This window comes from Lissotriton vulgaris, chromosome 7 (assembly GCF_964263255.1).
Source record: "Lissotriton vulgaris chromosome 7, aLisVul1.2, whole genome shotgun sequence".
Classification (NCBI taxonomy): domain Eukaryota; kingdom Metazoa; phylum Chordata; class Amphibia; order Caudata; family Salamandridae; genus Lissotriton; species Lissotriton vulgaris.
In genome coordinates this window covers 607668606-607688907 of record NC_141695.1, presented here as the reverse complement: position 1 = coordinate 607688907, position 20302 = coordinate 607668606, and the positions used below count along the sequence as shown (strand labels likewise).

At 46.2% G+C, this 20302-nt stretch overlaps 1 protein-coding gene across 2 annotated transcripts in view; it reads left to right on the top strand.

The window, feature by feature from the left end:
- The window catches only part of MYO15B (myosin XVB), a 961787-nt gene that overhangs the window by 909505 nt on the left and 31980 nt on the right, over window positions 1–20302 (top strand). For both annotated transcript variants that reach the window (XM_086930750.1, XM_086930751.1), the window contains one exon: window positions 7319–7459. In XM_086930750.1, coding sequence (XP_086786876.1) covers window positions 7319–7459 — 141 coding nt within the window. The remainder of the gene's footprint in view (window positions 1–7318; window positions 7460–20302) is intronic.

Below are 20302 nucleotides of genomic sequence, written 5' to 3'. Positions count from 1 at the left end.
GACTCCTTGGTGGTCTCAAATGCTCGTAAGCGCGCCAACTCACAAACTACGGGTGATGCTCCTCCTCCAGACAAAGAATCTAAAGTACTAGAAGCTTCTGGGAAAAGGGTGGCTGCTCAAGCAGCTAATATCTGGAGGATTTCCAATACACAGGCCCAATTAGCCAGATACGATAGGGCACATTATGACACTCTAGAGCAACTGCTACAACATTTGCCTGAGGCCTACAAGGAGGGAGCAGAGATGCTAATCCAGGAGGGTAAACTCATTACCAGCGCATCCATTAAGTGTGCGCTAGACGCAGCAGACACTGCAGCCAGGGCCATCAACACAAGCGTCATGCTCAGGAGACATGCTTGGTTGCGCATCTCTGGATTCAACCCTGAAATCCAGACCACATTACTAAACCAGCCAGTGAACCCAGATTTTCTTTTTGGTCCTGATGTGGACACAATCTTAGAAAAGATTAAAAAAGACACAGACACGGCCAAATCCATGGGTGCCTTGCAGTCCCAACAATTATGAGGAGGTTCCTTTCGTCGCTCCAGTAACAGAGGAGCTACACGAGGCCAAGCATCACAACAAATCCCATACAATAAAGGGAGCACGCAAACCACCTACAATAAAAATAATAGAGGTGGATACCGTGGCAACAGCAGCAAAGGCAGAGGACGGCGGAATAACAACACCAGATCCTCCGCCAATACTAAACAGTGACGCCTTGTCACTGCCCCCGGACCATTTAACACCGGTCGGGGGCGATTACAACACTTCCTGCCTGTCTGGGAGAGCATTACCACAGACAGGTGGGTGAGACAACTTATTCAGTACGGCTATTCTCTAGAGCTAACCTCCACTCCACCCAACATACCCCCAAGACACCGTCCTATGTCAGCAGAGCACATAGACTTATTGCAGCAGGAAGTCATCAGCATGCTGCAAAAAGGGGCCATAGAACTCGTCCCTATACAGGAACAAGGTACAGGGGTATACTCGCAGTACTTCTTAATCCCCAAAAAGGACGGGTCTCTCAGGCCAATACTGGACCTCAGGCCCCTAAACCAATACATCTTGTCAGAACATTTTCACATGCTCACTTTGCAGCAGGTTCTACCATTGCTCAGTCAAGGAGATTTCCTCGCAACGCTAGACCTAAAAGACGCGTACTTCCACATACCAATACATCCTGCACACAGGAAGTATCTCAGGTTCACCATACAAAACCAGCACTACCAATTCAAGGTCCTACCTTTCGGGGTGACAACAGCCCCCAGGGTGTTTACCAAGTGCTTAGCGACAGCGGCGGCACACCTGAGGAGAAACCATGTCCACGTCTACCCCTATCTGGACGACTGGCTTATCCAGGCAAAGTCGATCCAGCAATGTGCCAACCACATTTCGCGCACTATTCACCTCCTGCACAGCCTTGGATTCTCATTAAACTACGCAAAGTCTCATCTCCAACCCGCTCACGTACAACAGTACCTAGGAGCGACGATAGACACTCTGGTAGCAAAACCACAGCCAAACTCAGCAAGAATCAGCGGTATTCAGTTACTGATTCAGAAATTCAGACCCCAACACTCGCTCCCAGCACGGGTGTTTATGCAGTTGATAGGCATGATGGCCTCCTGCATCTTCATAGTCCCTCACGCGAGGCTACACATGCGTCCGCTTCAAGAATGCTTAGCACGGCAGTGGAACCAGGCTCAAGGACAGTTAAAAGACCTAGGGTTGGTGACCGGTCGTGCATACCACTCACTGCATTGGTGGAACCCACAAAACCTTTGCAGGGGACGACCGTTCCAAGAGCCTGTACCACAAATAGTGCTGACAACGGACGTATCTCTCCTGGGCATGTCCTCCATTACACAGTGCAGGGACTATTGACGGCACAGCAAAGAAAGATGCACATCAACCTGCTGGAACTGATGGCGATCTTCATGGCAATGAAGGCCTTCAAAGTACATCTGTGCAACAAAGTTGTGTTGATCCGGACGGACAACATGACTGCCATGTAGTACATACAGAAGCAGGGAGGCAGACACTCTCCACAATTGTCACATCTAGCGCAAAGCATGTGGAAGTGGGCCATTCAGAGGAACATCTTCCTCTTGGCGGAACACCTCCCGGGCAGGGACAACTAGATGGCGGATCTGCTCAGTCGACACATCCACCAGATGCACGAGTGGGAGATGCATCCCTCAGTGCTGCAACCGTACTTCCAGCAGTGGGGTCACCCAGAGATAGACCTGTTCGCCACAAGGGAAAACGCAAAATGCCAAAGCTTCGCCGCCAGGTTTCCACATCCGCAGTCTCAGGGCAATGCGATATGGATGAACTGGTCAGGCAGGTTTGCGTACGCTTTTCCCCCAGCCCCGCTCATACCACTAGTGGCACGCAAACTGCGACAACACTCCATGACACTCATCCTAGTTGCTCCAATGTGGGCGAGGCAACCGTGTTACACCACGTTCCTAGAACTTTCCTTGGTGCCTCATCAAAGGCTGCGATTAACACCCAGTCTTTTAATGCAGAGCCATGGAGACATTCAGCACCCAGATCCGCAACAGTTGAACCTTGCAATCTGGCACCTGAAGTCATAGAGTTTGGTTACCTGAACTTGCCTCCTGACTGTATGAACATTATCAAAGAGGCAAGAAGACTTGCGACCAGAGCTTGCTATGCGGCTAAGTGGAAACGATTTGTCATCTATTGTACCAATAATGACATAAATCCGCTAGATGCATCTACTCAGAACATCATATGTTACCTATTACATTTACATAGATGCAATCTAGCCTATAGCTCCTTACGTATACACTTAGCTGCGGTGGCAGCTTATCTTCAGAACAGACAACACCTTTCACTCTTCAGAGTACCTGCTATTAAAGCTTTTATGGAGGGACTCAAACGAGTGATTCCTCCAAGACACCCACCTTCACCTGTCTGGAACTTGAACGTGGTTCTAACCAGACTGATGGGACCACCTTTTGAACCTCTACACTCGTGTGAGATACAGTTCCTAACGTGGAAAGTGGCTTTCCTAGTGGCGATTACATCACTTAGAAGGGTTAGTGAGCTACAAGCCCTAACTATTCAGGATCCATTCATACAAATTCATGCAAATAGAGTAGTACTGCGTACAAACCCTAAATTTATGCCAAAGGTGGTATCCCAATTTCACATCAATCAAACTATCGAACTGCCAGTATTCTTCCCAAATCCAGATTCAGTGGCAGAAAGAGCTCTACATACCCTAGACGTTAAAAGAGCTCTCCTGTACTATATAGACAGGACAAAACCGTTCAGAAAAATAAACAACTGTTTGTTGCCTTTTCACCACAGCACACAGGCAACCCCATTTCCAAATCATGTATAGCCAGATGGATTGTTAAGTGCATACAAATTTGTTATCAGAAAGCTAAACGCACATTAACAGTTCCCCCAAGAGCGCATTCCAAACGCAAGTTAGGGGCATCCATGGCTTTCCTGGGAAACATTCCTCTAGAAGACATATGTAGAGCAGCCACATGGACTACCTTACATACATTTACCAAACACTACTGCGTAGATGTACACTCCAAACAGCAAGCAGCTGTAGGACAGGCTGTACTCAGGACTCTTTTTCAGGCTGCTGCAGCTGGCATGGGCAACCACCGCTAGGGGGGAGACTGCTATACATTCTATACACAGATATGAATTCAGCAGCCCACATGCCTCGAACGGAATATGCTACTTACCAGTATGCATCTGTTCTTGGCATGTAAGGCTGCTGACATTCATATCGCCCTCCCTCCTCCCCGGTGCCTGTCACAGCTGTAGCACTCAGAATTATTCTTAGCATGGACATCACTTACTGTATCATACTCCAGCCCTGCCACAATGGAGAAAAACAATCTGAGGATGGAGAGGATGCCCATGCGCAATGTAGTCTGGGGAAGGAGCCACCTATCTCGTGAACTTCGAAGACTCTTCCAGGACAACAATGTGCCATCATCCGAACCCAACACTAGGCGTCGACCTATGCACAGATATGAATGTCTGCAGCCCTACATGCCAAGAACAGATGCATACTGGTAAGTAGCATATTCCTTAATGTCAAGGTCCAATAACTTAACCTTCACTTTTCCATTACTTCCCATCACCCTACAGGTGATCAGAAAGCCCAAGAGGGAACCATGCCTAATGCCAATTTGGTCCCACTAATACTGGTTGACAAATCTTTCATCCGTCAGAAGCCTTGCACATTCCTCTGGGCAGGCAACCAGATTTTCTGGCTAGAGTCGCAAAATAAATTTTCATGGTCATGATCCTCCATCACTCAGTTAATCAGTATGGCTCCTGAACACTTGGAGTTCTCAACTTGCGATATTTTACACTGGCTCAAGTAAGAGTTGAGTCAACAAATAAAACATATATTCTGCTCGTGGTGCTGACTAAAGGATAGTATCATATAATTTCCAAACCACACCAAATCCTACCACATCTGCTGCATTCATTTAGTCATTCAGGACTAAGACACAGTTCTATTAGAGTGCACGTGTCTGCCATTTCTCTGGTCTGCAGAACACCTGAAAATCTATTGCTGTTTTCTGTGTAAGAACCATTAAGAAATTCCTTAAAGAAGGTTCACTAGTGAGACCTCCAGCAGCGAGGTGGGAACTCAATACGCTTCAAAGTCAGCTGATGAAAAGCCACTTTGAACCTATTCACAAAGAAAACATAACATTTCTATAATGAAAAGTGTCTGGGTTTTTGGCTTTGCCATCCGCTCTGATGGTGAGTGCATAGATCCAAGCATTTATGATCAAGGACTCATATCTAAGGTTTAATAATGACAGGGTGGTGTGCACACTAATCTCAGATTGGTACATTAACCTGAATTTATCCATAATTTCGAAGGCACTGTTTATTTACACAACAAATACAGCAGGGCTAGCTTCACATTCCTTGAAAGTCTCAGATGCCTTAAATTCTACCTCAACCAGACTAAAACTTTCAGGAAAGCAGTTCAACTTTCGCCTCCTTTGGCCATTAGAAGAAGTGCTGTTCTCTTGCTAACCAAGGCATCGCAAGATGGATCGCACCTATAGTTGCCTTTTGTTATACAAAGGAGAGCCACCCCCTCAGAAATGTAGTGACAGCACTTTCAACTGGATGGGTGCCTTTGGCAGATATCTGCAGGGCAGCATAACAGAACAGCTGACACATTCAGGAAAAACTGCATCCTGAATACAGAAACAACAATCTGCTATGGGGCAAGCAGGGCCGTGACATCTGTTTCTACAGGTGAGCCTCTTTCCACTGTTTGCAAATATATACACAAAGAATATACAATATGCATAAAGTGCTTCTTATTCACTTGACTACATATCACTACTCTGATTCAGGTATCCAAATCTAATAAAGTTCCAGTGCTGGAGAAGAAACATGTTACCTATAGTTACAGCCCTGCCGCATCGGTATCTTTCATAGGTTCACATGTTTGATCCTTCCCAGTTTCAGAAGCTTAGCCGATCTATGTATCCTTTCACGTTTGCTAAAAATCAGAGTTATGGTGGCCTCCAGAGGGATGATAAGGATATTCAGAGTGCTTTCATCTCATTGGCTGAAGTTGGGGCATTTCCGATGTAGTTTTCTACTTAAGAACACAGTTTTTAGAGTTTACACTCCTTTGTCATATGAATACTGCTATTTGAAGGTCACATTGGGACTCCCTGCTTGACAAGGGAGGGGAACTATTCAAGAAGGGAATCTAACAATCCGAAAGAGAACTGTAGCTGCAGGTGAGTAAAGCATGTCTTCCGACGCTCAGCGATATATTCCTTGACCCTGCCTTTGATACATGTGTTGAGTTACTCTGAGTGAGAGGTTGATGACTCCTCATACCTCGTATTCACCCTTTGACCCCTTTCAGTGTAACAATATCCTTCCTCTGATGCCACATATGTACCTAGAGGGACTAAGTAGTGGCCACCGCAAGTAGTGCAGCAAATTCTCTCTCATAAACCCAAGGCACTGGGATTCACAAAGTTTCTACTCAAAGTATCCCACTGGGAAAAAGGTCACCCCACAACCCGGATCAACATCCTTCTTCGTCAGTGGAGCCTGCGTCTATAGACTGCCATAAAAATGTATTGGGTTTTGACCCCTTTAGGTTTGTACAGTATCCCCTCATTGTCCTCCCATTCTCTGCCTCATTTAGATCCTATGCTCAAGATGTCACCTCTATTTCTGGTTATACTCTTTTGTCTCTTCATTTTTGGCCCTTTTTGTTTCCATGACTGGGTCGAGCACCTCGCCATAATCATCGCTATCCATTAGACCATCTTAATACCTCTAGCTTGTGGGGCTACAGACAGGATGTGGGTTTCCATGCAGACACCACCTGATCCCTTCTACATGGTCAGCTACTTACATAACCTCACTGTACTTGCTGGTGACTCCACACAACCCTCTTTTGCTCTGGGGCAACCTACTGCCAAACACACTCTTCCCCTCCCCTTACGGGTGAGGTATTAGCTCCTAACGTAAGAACAACAAGATGCAAGTTGGTAACTCTGTGTCTATGGATTCAGGCCTCCATGGTTCCTCCTTTTTCCTGGGAGGGGTCCTCCTGTCACTTGCCACTAGCTGTAGGACGATACCTCCCCAAACCACTGGTGCTGTTGTTTGAACCGCTTTAAAGTGATGGGATGTTTGCTGCTAAAAGGCCAGGCAAGAGAGGACTGCTAAAGAGGCATGCGCCCTTAATGCTTCTCCAGACCACACTTGTGCATATATATTTTAAGCTTAACTGTGAACGCTTTCCATGATTCATTTGAATAGATGAGGTATGGTCATGCTTGGGAAGAATTAAATGCATTAAAGCTTCTAAAAATAACAAATCTTTCAACACCTGAATATATTATCATCTGCTATCTAACAAAGAGCATGCATTTCTTTCTTATTTTAGCGTGGCGTGTACACTCAATTGAGTATTTCTTTTAGTAACTGCTTGCCCTGCTCGATGTAATTCTGATATTCATTGGATCATATGCACCCAATAACAATTTAGAAAACACGTTTGCTTTAATTCTAGATGACAAAGATGAAATCTGAAACAAATGAAAGTAAAATATTTTTAATATTTGCTTTAAAGGAACTAGAAATTATTTCGTAACTTGGTCATATGACTATGTGGTGGATGATGCCTTATGTGGCAATGTTTGTAGCATCAACGTCACAACTCTAGGAGATCTAGTCATGTTTCTGATTGTAATTGTCTGCCAGAATTGAGCTGTTGATCTTTAAGTCTGCCATTTTCCTTTACCAGAACACATATCTTTCCATTCCTCTGATGGACATTCAGACCATGAAAACACTGCGGCCCATGGACAGCACTACACTCCCTGGTGTGGAGGTGAATTATGGAACTACCAACAAACCCAAGAGTGTATGGTTTGAGCTACATGAGGTAATCATAATTTATCTTTTAGAACTTGGGAAAGACCAGGCGTAACCTTAAGGAATAGGAAAAAAGCTTTTCTGGGTACTCCCTGCTCCCAAGTAAATGCCGTTCAGGTTTCAGACTCCCTTATAGGTCGGACTCCATGTGGTCCTATCCCAATACTGCCACCGGGAACGACATAGATCCCTGGGTCTTGCTGCATTAAATTTTGTTCTAATAGCATTCTACAGATGTCTACTTTGGATCTTTGTTCCCACACTTTCTCCTCCTGGACTTGACTTTATGCATTGCTCTCCTACACTGGTCCCTGTAACAGCACGTGTGCACCGCTATTTTCACACTGTTTCTTCCTAACTGCAGAATGAGATCCTGTTCCTACACTGCTAGTCCTTTTTCCGCACTAGTTTCAGAGTCTAATATTGGTACCTCTTCCCCTTGGTTTGAGTGAGTATGCTTAGAATTTGCAGGAAGAATGGGTCTGGCTTTGGGGACTATTTCACGGTGCTCGTCCAGGCACTGAGAGGTAGCCATAACTAGTACACCCAGGTAATTGGGCGGAGCTTTGAAGCTTTTTGTTTGAGAAGAAAGAACGAGTGAGAGTGTGCTTGTAGGTAAATTATCGGATGACAGCCTTCAAAGTAGTAAGAGAAAGGTGAGATTGTTCAGGTTTCTGATGACATTGCAGGCCTACAGACCTGTTGCTTCAGTCAACAAAGAAGGGCAGAGAAAGGTCTACTTGTGGAGGCCCTGAAAGTCGATGAGTCTCCTCTGGAGGACAGACAGGCACTTCGGGGACCCATGGGCTGCATAGCACAAGGATCTTGTAGACTGGCTGGATTCATCTTGGCCCCCAACTGTCTTCACTAGTCCCAAAAGTTAAGCAACGAAGAGCTTTCAACAGGATTCCAGACAAGGGCGAAGGATGGCAGTAAAAGGGCAACATGCCGCAGGCCACAACTTGTTAGGGTTAACTAGGGTGAAGTGAGGCCCGTCCAGGGGAGTGGGCCTTACTCAGACTTAACCTTCAGTTAAAGTCTAGCCACAGGTCTCCTGGCTGGAGATTCCAAACACCCACGACTTTTGGGCACAGGTCTCATGGCTAGATATTGCTAGCACAATGAGCTTGTGGCAAAAGACCTACTGACTAGATTATTTCTATTTAGAATTCATCTATTGCTTGTGCTGAAACCTTGGACGGTAGAATGGAAGTGTCCCGAAAGTCCTTTTCAGTCAAAATCTTAAGGGATACCCAGAAAATGTTAGCTTTCGACACTCAGCCTGCCACCGCAATGCATTACAATGCCCTTTGGAACTGCAAGGTTGTTTTTTACTCCAAGTATCTCCTGGTCAGGAAGAAATTGGGAAGTTGGATGCATGCAAATTGAACAGGTACCCTGAGGAAGCACTTATTCCGAACGGTCAAACTCCATTTCAGTCCTACAGCAAGTGCAGGTTCAGGGGTCCACCAACTTGCAAGAGGCCTACTTTCATATAACCATCAATCCTAATCTACTAAATGTCTGTGTCAAAAGCTGGAAGCTGAGAAGGCCTTTCACGTTTCCTTTGTGACTGCCTGAGAAGAAAGCATCTGCTCCCCGGAGCCACGGTGCCACCTTGCACTTAATATGACCATAAAAACATCAACCTTTCTTCTTGTGAGGGTCCTAGAAGGAAGAAAATGCCACAAAGACAAAAAAACTCCTTAACAATTTTGACTGAAGATGATGACTAATGTTAGCAGGTGTCGATATGTAAGGCATAAAATCTTTCCCAAACCAGGGAGAGATCAATCAGAGACAGGGAATTGAAATGGAATTTAGCTGCACAAAATGTGGAGCAAAATGGACTGAGGAAAAAGCAACAAAATGTTTAAAAAAATAAATAAGAACCGATGTGTTGTGGTGCATCCATCACTAGTCACTGCCTTCGTAAATGTGCTCTAAACACAAAATGACAACAGAGATAAAAGATTACCTGTCCCCCTTTAGTTTGAGAACTTCAGGCATCAATCTATTGAAAAGATATAATAATAAAAAAACGACATTTATAGGACCAAACATTCCTACCTCTTTAAGAGTATAGGGTTGATTCAGCATGGGAAGAAGAATCCTAAATTTGACCCCCCCTTTCCCCCATTGCAACCTTCTGTTCACCCACAACTGCCTGTAATTGTAAGCATTGCATGCAGGTTTCTCAGCATCACTCCAGGTGATCTTGAAAGGCCATTGTCACCCAGGCGGCTCAGCCACCCACCCATGCTGGCCATGGAGTGCAGATGCACTGATTTTCTCCAAATGCATGCTACCTCAAGTATGTACCAAAAAACGTGTCGGTTGTAGTTCTTGAATTAATCTCAGCCACCTAGGACTACTCTGAGCTGCAGTCCCGTTTCCTGTGTTTTTTGCCCATCATGCTGCCTCAGGGAGGAACCAGTAATATGCACTTCAGCTTTCTTCCTGCTCCAAAAAGAGCAGTCCAGCCTTAATGGACGGGTCCTCTCTAAGTGGGAACATAAGCAACCCCAGACCCGTTTCAGCGTTTTTGGACCTTGTCACTAGGGTGGTTTGAATACTATGACACAGTAATCACGGGGACCCCTGTCTGCACTTACGGTGTCATACTGAAGAAAACAAAAAAGTGAAGGTTGGATTGCTTGATCAAATCTCAGCCACTAGTATTTACTCTCAACTGCAATGATGTCCATGTCCATCATTTTTCTGCCTGCAATGCCACGTCAAATAAAAACCAGGACCCGACCTAGCAATTCGGCTTGGACTGTTCCTATGGGTGCAGGATCAAGGCTGAATTGCATATGGCTGGTACCTGGCACAGAGGTAACAGGTTGCAATATACCTCATCATCATGGAATGTCACATATTCTATTTCCTGGATGAGTTGCAGTAAAGTGAAAATGGAGAGCAACAGCCACGCCCTTCTCTGCCTCAGCACCTGGTAACATCATTAAATAAAGAAAAGGCTTGCTTCAGACCCTGCCAAAACAAGGTGTGCCGAGGTACATGCTTCAACACTTAGGAATGTATTCATCATAAACACTGCTAATTCTGCGTGAGGCCAACCCGAGCACTATCAGACAGCAAGTGATTACAAAAAGGTTTATTGAGACTGAATACAGTGGTTAATTGTTGCAGTTGTAGGTATCGAGGGGCATAAAATTGTCCTTAACCTGGTCACAGCCATTGTATAACTCTCCACAGGTCTCTCCTTTCTAGGACCACAATTCCATTTCACAAAGGATGCATCCTCAGTAGCTATACTACCCAAAGTTACTGATACATACAGTAAAGAAAGCTACGTATACATGCTTTGAAAAGGCAAGCTATATAATCAGTCTTCTATGTCTGATTTCATCGTACTTTTGTAAGGAGCTGGATGGACAACATGACCCTTATGTTCTACCTGAGAAAACATGGATCCCTAGATTTTACCTTTGACTGAAACACACAGTTTATGGTGCATGGCTTTTCAGATCACAAGGTCTTCATCGTGATAGAGCAGTTGTCCAGACTGGTAAACAACCTGGAGTATACCATCAGCATAAACAAAAATACAAGTCATGAATGGGAACTGAAGAATTTCACAATGTTTCCTCTAAAACATGTGTACGTCAAACAAGAAATACCAGTACTTTTCCAGAAAGAACTAGTAAACGGGGAACCATAGAGAGGTATTTTATATGAAATGGCCACTTGCCTTTGCCATTCTTTCTGAGTTCCTTGACCCTTGATATGCTGTAGAAAAAGAGAGTGCAGAGGCCTATAATCATATTCACAACATTTGAGACCATTCTGGTACGCGAATCGTCTTGCTTTATCATTGGATAGACTGTTGAGGTTCAGAGTCTATCCTGCACCGCAGATGAAGACAGGTGGTGGCATACTCCATCACACTCCTTTTTCCTGAGTCCAGATAGTTTTATTTTTGCGCAATTAAGTGTTTTGAGTGTGCGAAATCCACCTGAAATGTAGGAACATCCTTCAGGCAACGACTACATCATTCACCGTAGGAACATCCTTCAGGCAACGACTACATCATTCACCATAGAGCAGAGGTCTTCAATCTGTGGGGCGCGACCCCCAGGGGGGTCGTGGAGTCCTGGGAAGGGGGTCCCAGATTCTGTTAGAGCGTGCAGTTCCTTTGCCTTAGTGGCGTCGGGCTAATTGAGGGTGCTCACGATGGAGGCCTAATTCACACCCAGGTGTGAAAAAACATCCAAGCCTCATTAACAAGTAATGTGAAGTACTCGGGCTTGGGCTTTGGTGTGTCTCTGAAGCTGTTTCAGCCAGCCTCACATACACAAGGGGGGGGGCGAGGTGGGGTGGCTGGGGGAGTCACACAATTCGCATATTGGCCCCAGATAGACAGAATGACGCAGGGCGGCATCTTTGTTTTTCTTTTCAGCGCCGCCCTATGCAGACTTTCTGTGCCGTCTGACCCGGCCCTTAGAGTGTTGAAGGGGGAGGGGGTCATGGTCGAGGGAGTTGGTATGCCTTCCTAAACCCCCACAGATTACTTACCTCCGATTGCTGTAAAAAAAAAAAACGCTTCGCAGCTCTTGCCCTCCGATCCCATAGGTTCCAGGAACAGGGGCACAATGTCCATTCTACCGATCCCGGGCTTTTTACAGAAAGCAGAACGCTTCTTGTGACGTGTACTGTTGAACACGGGAGACAACCCAACCCTGCGACAGGATGTTACCAGCCAGCAGCAACAATTTGGTAGGGAGGAGTGATAAATGTGCAGCTGGCAGATCCCAGCTAAGTTTTTCAGAGATCGAAAAACTCCTGTCATTAATTTAGGTAATGCATATTCATTGCAAAACTGAAACTTGTGTAACATTTTTTTTACAACAAAATTCATTTCTAATTTACAGAGCAAAAAGGTATATACAGACTGACACTGAGATAAGACAGCTGTTTTTTGGTATAGATGACCATCTGAATTGTATTAAATATGAAAGGAGTGGATGGATGAAGGGTGGATGGATGAAGGGTGGATGGATGAAGGATGGATGTATGGATGAAAGAGTGGAGGGATGAAGGATGGATGGAAGGAAGGATGAAAGGGTGGATGGATGTATGGATGGATAAAAGGTTGCATGAATGATGTATGGATGGATGTGTGAAAAGGTGGGGAGATGAATGATAGGTGGGTGGATGGATGAAAGGGTGGGTGGATGAAGGATGGATATATGGATGAAAGGGTGGATGGATGTATGGATGGAAGGATGAAAGGGTGGATGGATGAAGGATGGATGTATGGATGGAAGGATGAAAGTGTGGATGGATGAAGGATGGATGGATGTGTGAAAAGGTGGGGAGATGAATGATAGGTGGGTGGATGGATGAAAGGGTGGGTGGATGAAGGATTGATGTATGGATGAAAGGGTGGATGGATGTATGGATGGAAGGATGAAAGGGTGGATGGATGAAGGATGGATGGATGTGTGAAAAGGTGGGTGGATGAATGATGGGTGGATGGATGGAAGGGTGGATGGATGTATGGATGGAAGGATGGACGGATGAAGGATGGATGGATAGAAGGATGAAAGGGTGGATGGATGAAGGATGGATGTATGTATGGATGGATAAACGGTTGCATGGATGAATGATGCATGGATGGATGTGTGGAAAGGTGGGGGATGAATGATGGGCGGATGGATAAAAGGGTGGATGGCTGAATGATGGATGGATGGAAGGATGAAAGTGTGGATGGATGAAGGATGGATGGATGTGTGAAAAGGTGGGGAGATGAACGATAGGTGGATGGATGGATGAAAGGGTGGGCGGATGAAGAATGGATGTATGGATGAAAGGGTGGATGGATATATGGATGGAAGGATGAAAGGGTGGACGGATGAAGGCTGGATGTATGGATGGAAGGATGGAAGGATGAAAGGGCGGATGGATGAAGGATGGATGGATGAAAGGGTGGATGGATGTATGGATGGATAAAAGGTTGCATGGATGAATGATGGATGGATGTGTGGAAAGGTGGGGGATGAATGATGGGTGGATGGATGGATGAAAGGGTGGGTGGATGAACTATGGATGTATGGATGAAAGGGTGGATGGATGAAGTATGGATGGAAGGATGAAAGGGTAGATGGATGAAGGATAGATAGATGGATGGATGTGTGAAAGTGTGGGTGGATGAATGATGATGGATGGATGTGATGGGGTCTAACAGGTGCATTTATGGTTGTCAAAAGTTGATGATGAGGAGTACCAGTTTCTAGAATTTTTTTTCGAAAGGGGGTCCTTACGCCTATAAAGGTTTTACAAGGGGGTCTCGGCATCAACAAGTTTGAAGACCTCTGCCATAGAGGAATACATTCGTAAGGATAAGATGTTGTATCACTGGCATGAAAGTTACATTCTCTAGGGGTTTAAAGCTACTCACATTCCATCCCTACAAGTTGGTACCTTACCTGTTATTCTTCGTGGGCACTGACCAAAAATACTCCTCAATCATGTGCATATCGCTTACTTCAGAAAGGCCAGGAGGTACATGTGATAAAAATATAAAATGTGCAGACTTGACAGGCTTTATTGACTATTCTATTAATTTACTTTAAAAGATGGAAAAAAGCATAGAGCCTTTTAAAGTCACTAAAATAGGTTAAAGTGACATGTGAAACATCCTTCACAAGCTCTTTTTACTTTATTATAAAGTGAATGATAGGGCAATGTGACTGTATGGGCTGTTGCATTGAAAATAATGACAATAGAATACTGTGCCTATAAGGGCTCTCTGACCTCCAGTGTCCCATTATGCCCTGCATGGGGCAGGTTAGCCAGTGATTTTTTTTCCAGCTCCTGTTGACAGGATCCTTGAGCACAGATCTGCCTTATCTGCTAGAGACTTCTAGCCACAGATCCCTTACCTTGGAATATTCCCCAGGTGTCAGACTGTATTTAGAAAATATTGAATAGTACCTCTGTGTGCTGGTAGGAAGCGCTGAATACCTCTGGATGCGATGTTTGCATGGCCTATATAGGCATCACTCCACCATGCGGACCTCAGACCCTTTCTTTACGCAACAACAACATGGATCCGGAAGAGGTACCTAGCTCTTTTTTAAACCACATTTTCAACGTTTTGTTGACTTTTTTGCTTCTAGTGTGCCTTAGAGATGTCCCCTAAGCGACCTGTGGGTTTTAAACCCTATTGAGCTTGTCACAGGCAAATGTCTGTGACAGATTCACCCATCTTTGTAGTGCCTGGAGCCAGACTACGACTTTGGGGCCTGCACTCACTGCCAAATGATAAACCCCAAAGCAATCCAGGAGCCTCCCAGAATTTCCTGGAGCCGGAGCAACCCCAGCCAAACTGAGGAGTTCTATGAAGCCATGCACCTCATTATTGGGCAGCCGGACACCTCTGGAGCGCCATCTGGCCTAGAAGGAGGCCCGACTGGGTTAATGCTAGCAAGTTCGCCCTTGGTGCCAGTCAAGCCCTCTGGAACTGTTCCTGATTCTGAACTGACTCCAGTCGCGAATCGACGACCTTCGCCAGGGTTTGGTTCAGTGATGCCATTTCCGTCACTGCCTATGTTGAACCCATAGTCATTCCCGACTCAGATGCGGACAGGTGTTGTCTGATGTCGACCCCAACCTTCTCATGGATACTTCTACCTGCAGATTCCTCACCTGTAGAACAATCCCAGGCATATGACTGGATCCAGAGAACTTTGAAATAATGAAGATACCAGTAGAGGGCGCTAGACTCAGTCGGCATCAGAAGTGATAACGGGCGACATCACCGCAACCATAAAGCGCCCACCACGGCGCATCGATGTCAGTTCCTTTTTTTGCACACATTTGACGCGGCTCCAGAGCTTCACTCTCTAAAGAATTGTACCTCAGCCAAAATGATTGCAGTACCAGAAAGCACCTCGCCCACCCAAAAAAAAAGTCTAGGTTTAAACCCTGTAGGTATTAGAAGGGACAGAGGTCCATCACAGATCCCCATTTCCTCTCTTTGGGGTCCAAACAGGATTATAAATCTTGCTCCTTGTGCATCAGCATGCATCACAACGCCATCAAGGAGCAAGAGGCCAACTTTTAAAGGCCCGAGCAAAGGCGACTGACGACATTGAAAAAGTTTCAGACTCCTCTCCTGGCCTCCATCATAATTTTCCAGAAATAGAAGAGAAAGCACAGGAGGAAGGAAAAGAAATGCTCCAGGGGGAAGTAGCCCGGTCTTTCTCCACCTCCAGAAGAACGGTTGTCCTAGGAACTGGAGTTGGTCGACATACCTCCAGAGGATCCTTCGTGCAGTCCTACTCCTCCCGTGAACCCAAATAAACCTCCACCTCCATAGCCTTCGTTCCCAGTCCCATTTCCCAAGCCATTGACGCTGGCTCTGGCCCCAGCTTTCCCTTAGTTCCCGGAGAGGACTTTCTCAACGTGATGTACCCTGTTTTAGCAAAGGCTTCGGTGCACCTTTGGGCCAGAAAACCTACTTCATCTGCCACTCTTTTTGCCCTGTCAACCGATCCCATTCAGTGCCTTTCCATTGGAGCCGCTGATTGTGCAATACTGTTTTGATCATGTGCTCTGCTTCTCAGTGCAACAGTTGATGCCATGGACGGTGCTGATCACGCCTCCACCACCGACTTGACCTCCACCGTCACTCCCTCTGGCCCCAGACATGGCACTGTTCGCACCACAGCCTGATGCGAAGCCTCAGATTAATTCTCATAAGTAGGCCCCAAGACTACTGGAAGACAAGGCTTCTAGATCACTTGTCCATGAAATCTTTGGAACAGAGTCTGATCCAGAGAAGTACTTTGGGTATATAAAGATCCACATCCAGTCAGTAGGTTGGATACAGGGTCTAAACTAGCTTTAGACTTCCCCACTTGGACCACCAATGCTGGAGGTCATATCCTTCCACAGGGTAATGTTGAAAGCTGCAGAGGTGTTGGACTTAGTTACCGACCACTGAAACAAAAGCAGGCGTCCTTACGAAGGTTCTTTTTCCTTGATCAGCCTCCCCAGAACCACTTCTCCCCTAGCTGGATCCTATTATGGCAGAATGGGGAAACCCCTTGTCTGCGCCTGCAGTCAATGGGATGATTGCCTAACATTATTGTTTTGCCCCTGGCGATGTTGCTTTCTTCTTTAAGCAGTGGTCTCCTGAGAGTCTGGTAACCAACGTTTTTGGTACGGGCATCCAAACTGGCGGTGCTTTCCCTACAATTCCCTCTGACAGGGAGTCCAAAAGTATGGAGGCCCGGGGCAAAAAGGTCTTCTCTATGTGAAATATTGCTTTAAAATCCCTCAAAGCCAACTGTCTTCTTGCTTGCTAGTTATATGCTTTGTTGGATATGGCCTAAATGATCGTTCCGCTTGTGTCCCGCCCTGTCCATCTGCCCATCATTGCAGATGGGCAGAATGCCTCCTGGCATATCATCAAATTGGAACTAGATACAGCGGGCTCTGTGGCCCGAGCAATGGGCACATCTATTTTGGTGCAACACCATGCTTGGCTCAGTCAAATTTTTCTTCAGCTGTCCAGGCTAATCCTATGTATCTTTCCTTTGACTTCACTCGATTGTTTAGGACAGAGAGGTGCTGGAGAGGCTTAAGACCTGCAAAGCTACATCTTGATCAGGGGCGGCCTTAGGCATGTGCAAGCTGTGCACCTGCACAGAGCCACCAAATCCCAGGGGCCACCACGCCAATATATATCCTTAATATAATAATCCTCTGAGGATAAATACATATTTGTGTGGCGGCCCTTGGCAGGGATTTGGTGGCCTCTGGCTCTGTTCCACTTCCAAACACCCCCCCCCCTCTCTTCACTGGCCTCCGCGCTCCGCCCCGCCCAGACCCCCTCTTCAGGGGCCCCCTACCTACGCTTCCTGCCCAGGGCCACCATGAGCCTAGAGCCGCCCCTGTCTTGATCTTCAGTTTCCACCCCTACAAAGGACTTTGGGTCTTTTTGCTGATTTTGTGGCTTCAGATTCGCTGAAGCCATGAAATTGTGGCAATTTGAATCATCCACACCAGTACCCACCAGCACTAAAATTCTCTAATGCAGTAATACAGAAGCTGCAGCAAAGTGAGAGGCTGCAAATTTGCCCTACAACCCTCCTCCTCCCCTGCGCCCCCAAGGAAAGCAGCCCTAGTCTGCTTTCCCAATGCCACACAGAGCCTGTGGGAGGGAGGGTGTCCTATTTGCTTCTGACCAGAGGGTCCTTAAAATCATAAAAAAGGCTACACCCTTTCCTTCCATCAGGTTCCACCCATCATTCCAACTCCTCCCTCCTCTCCACCAACACACCATTTGGCCATCCTACAGCAAGAGGATGGCAGTGGAGTTAGTGCCAGAGAGGGAAAAGGGCCATGGTTGTTACTCGCATTACTTCCTGGTGCCCAAGAAGGGCGGCGGTCTGTGTCCAATTCTGGAGCTCATGAATCTGAACTTCTTCCTCAAAAAAGTTCAATATGCTGACCCTAGCTCATGATCTACTGGCGTTGGAGCTTGGAGACTGGATGGTGTCCTTTGATCTACATTATGCATACTTCCACATCCCAATCCTGCTGTCGCATCGGAAGTACTTGTGATTTGTAGTGAGTTCTATGCACTACCATTTTGCAGCACTGCCCTTTGCTTTGACATCAGCACCTAGTCTTAACAAAGGTATTGACAGTGGTCGCAGCCCATATCAGACAGTCAGGCATCCCCATCTTTCCATACCTAGATGACTGGCTTTTCAAATCAAGCTTTCCAGAAAAAATTGCACCATTTGCAATAGACAGCATTTCTGCTGGCCCACCTATGCTTTTTGATAAACAAGCTCAAATCTCACCTGTGGCACTCCCAACTACTCCAGTTCATAGGGTCGGTATTGGATATCGCCTATTTCTCACCTTTCCTCCAGCACAGAGAATCAAACATACAGGAGATGATTCCATCTTTCCAGTGAGGTGTGAGAATCCCAGTCCTGAGAATCCTACATTTTCTACATCTGCTAGTTTCCTGCATCCTCCTAGTCACAAACGCAAGTTGGCACACATAAGCCTGCAGTGATGCTTTCAGTATGTGGAGGCCCGTCGGACTCCATTGTGATCTTCAACAGCACTGTGGTGGAACTGGCATGGTGGGGCTATGAGGCAATCCTAACGTATGGGATGGCCTTCACTCCCCCCTCCGACTGTGACTATGTAGTGTTGGATGCTTCCACCCTAGAGTGCGGAGTGCATCTGGAGATTAGAGGCTTCTGGTTTCTAGAAGAGCGGGTTCTTCAGATCAACCTGATGGTTTTACGGGCAATACAGCTGGCACTTAAGGCCTTTCTCTCCTTCGTCATGGGTCGTTGTCCAGTTCTGAACTAACAACACGACTGCAATGTGGTACGGCAACGAGCAGGGGGAGTAGGGTCTCACCTCTCTTGCCTGGAAGTTTAGGCTCACCTATCTGGGTCTCTGAATGTCAGTGCGGACACCCTATGCTGGAGTCACATTGCCAATCACAAGTGGCATCTTCTGCCGGAGGTAGTCCAAGACAATTTCACTCAATAGGCTACCCCTCAGGTGTACTTGTTCACCTCCTTGGAAAATGCTCAGTGCTGGCAGATCAGCTCCCTCCAGTATTCGTTGAAGAGATCCTTAAGGTAAGCATTTCAGTTGTGGTGGAGCTTTTAGTTGCATTACAGGTTTTCCACCAAGCCCCTGATTACTCGGGTTCACAGGAAGATTCACAAAGAGAGGCTCAAATCATTCTCATAGCCCCAGATTGGCCAAGAAGAGTGTGGTATGTGGACCTCCTGCACTTCTCTACATGTCCCCCGCTAAAATTTCCACTAAGGCCGGGCCTTCTCTCCCAGTGAGAGGGGAATGATTGTGCACCCCAATTTCCAAGACCTTCACCTACATTCTTGAGATTTTGCGGAGGTGACTGAGCTCCTTTCAGCTGCCACCAGAGGTGGTAGACTTCATCTTGTCCCTCCTTCAAGCCTGTTTATTCCGGCCGATAGGGCATTTTTGTTGCATGGTGTTCAGACAATGGTGTAGATCTCTAGAAGGCCAGGCTTTCTCAGGGTCTGCAATTTGCACTTTCTCTAGTTCAGAGTGAATGTGCCATTGGTACTGTCAAGTGTTAATTAGCTGCCTTGTCAGCTTTCCTCCATCTGCTGGGTCAACCATCCCTGTTAAAATCCCCTGTTATGCATTTTCTTATGGACCTGGCAGACCTTTTTTCTCCAACTATCTTTGTGGTTCCTCAATGGGACTTAAATCTTGTTATTACATTTCTCTTCATTTTTTTTATTTTATAACAACAAAGCAATTGGGACAGATCTGCACAGGATTATTACAACAGATACGTGAATACTTTAGCGGGCCTTTCTCAATTACATTCAATTTGGAATCAGAAATACTAGACATGACATTGTGAGCATATCACTACTTCAACTGTACATCTGAACAAGCACTACTAGTCTGGTTCTTCATCGTCCCCAGTGGTGCTCGGTGGTTCGCAGATGTTACCCCTAAACGTGTTCCACGCACCCCATATCCTACCCAATTTTCGTGGGCAGCCACGGTGAATGTAGACAGCCCTCTCCGCTACCATCGCCCCATCCATATCTTTACACCAATTACGCAGTGTCGGTGGCACTGCAGAACCCCACAGCCTGGCGATGTTGCGTTTTGCCATCAACATGCCCAACATCACCAAGTCCTGCTGCCGGTGGTTCAAGTCATTAGGTTCCCACACGTTTAGCAAGCAACGCCGAGGCTCTGGCAGCAGGGAGATGTCTATTGTTTGAGAAATCGTGCGCATCACTGCTGTCCAGTATGTCGATATGGACCTGCATTC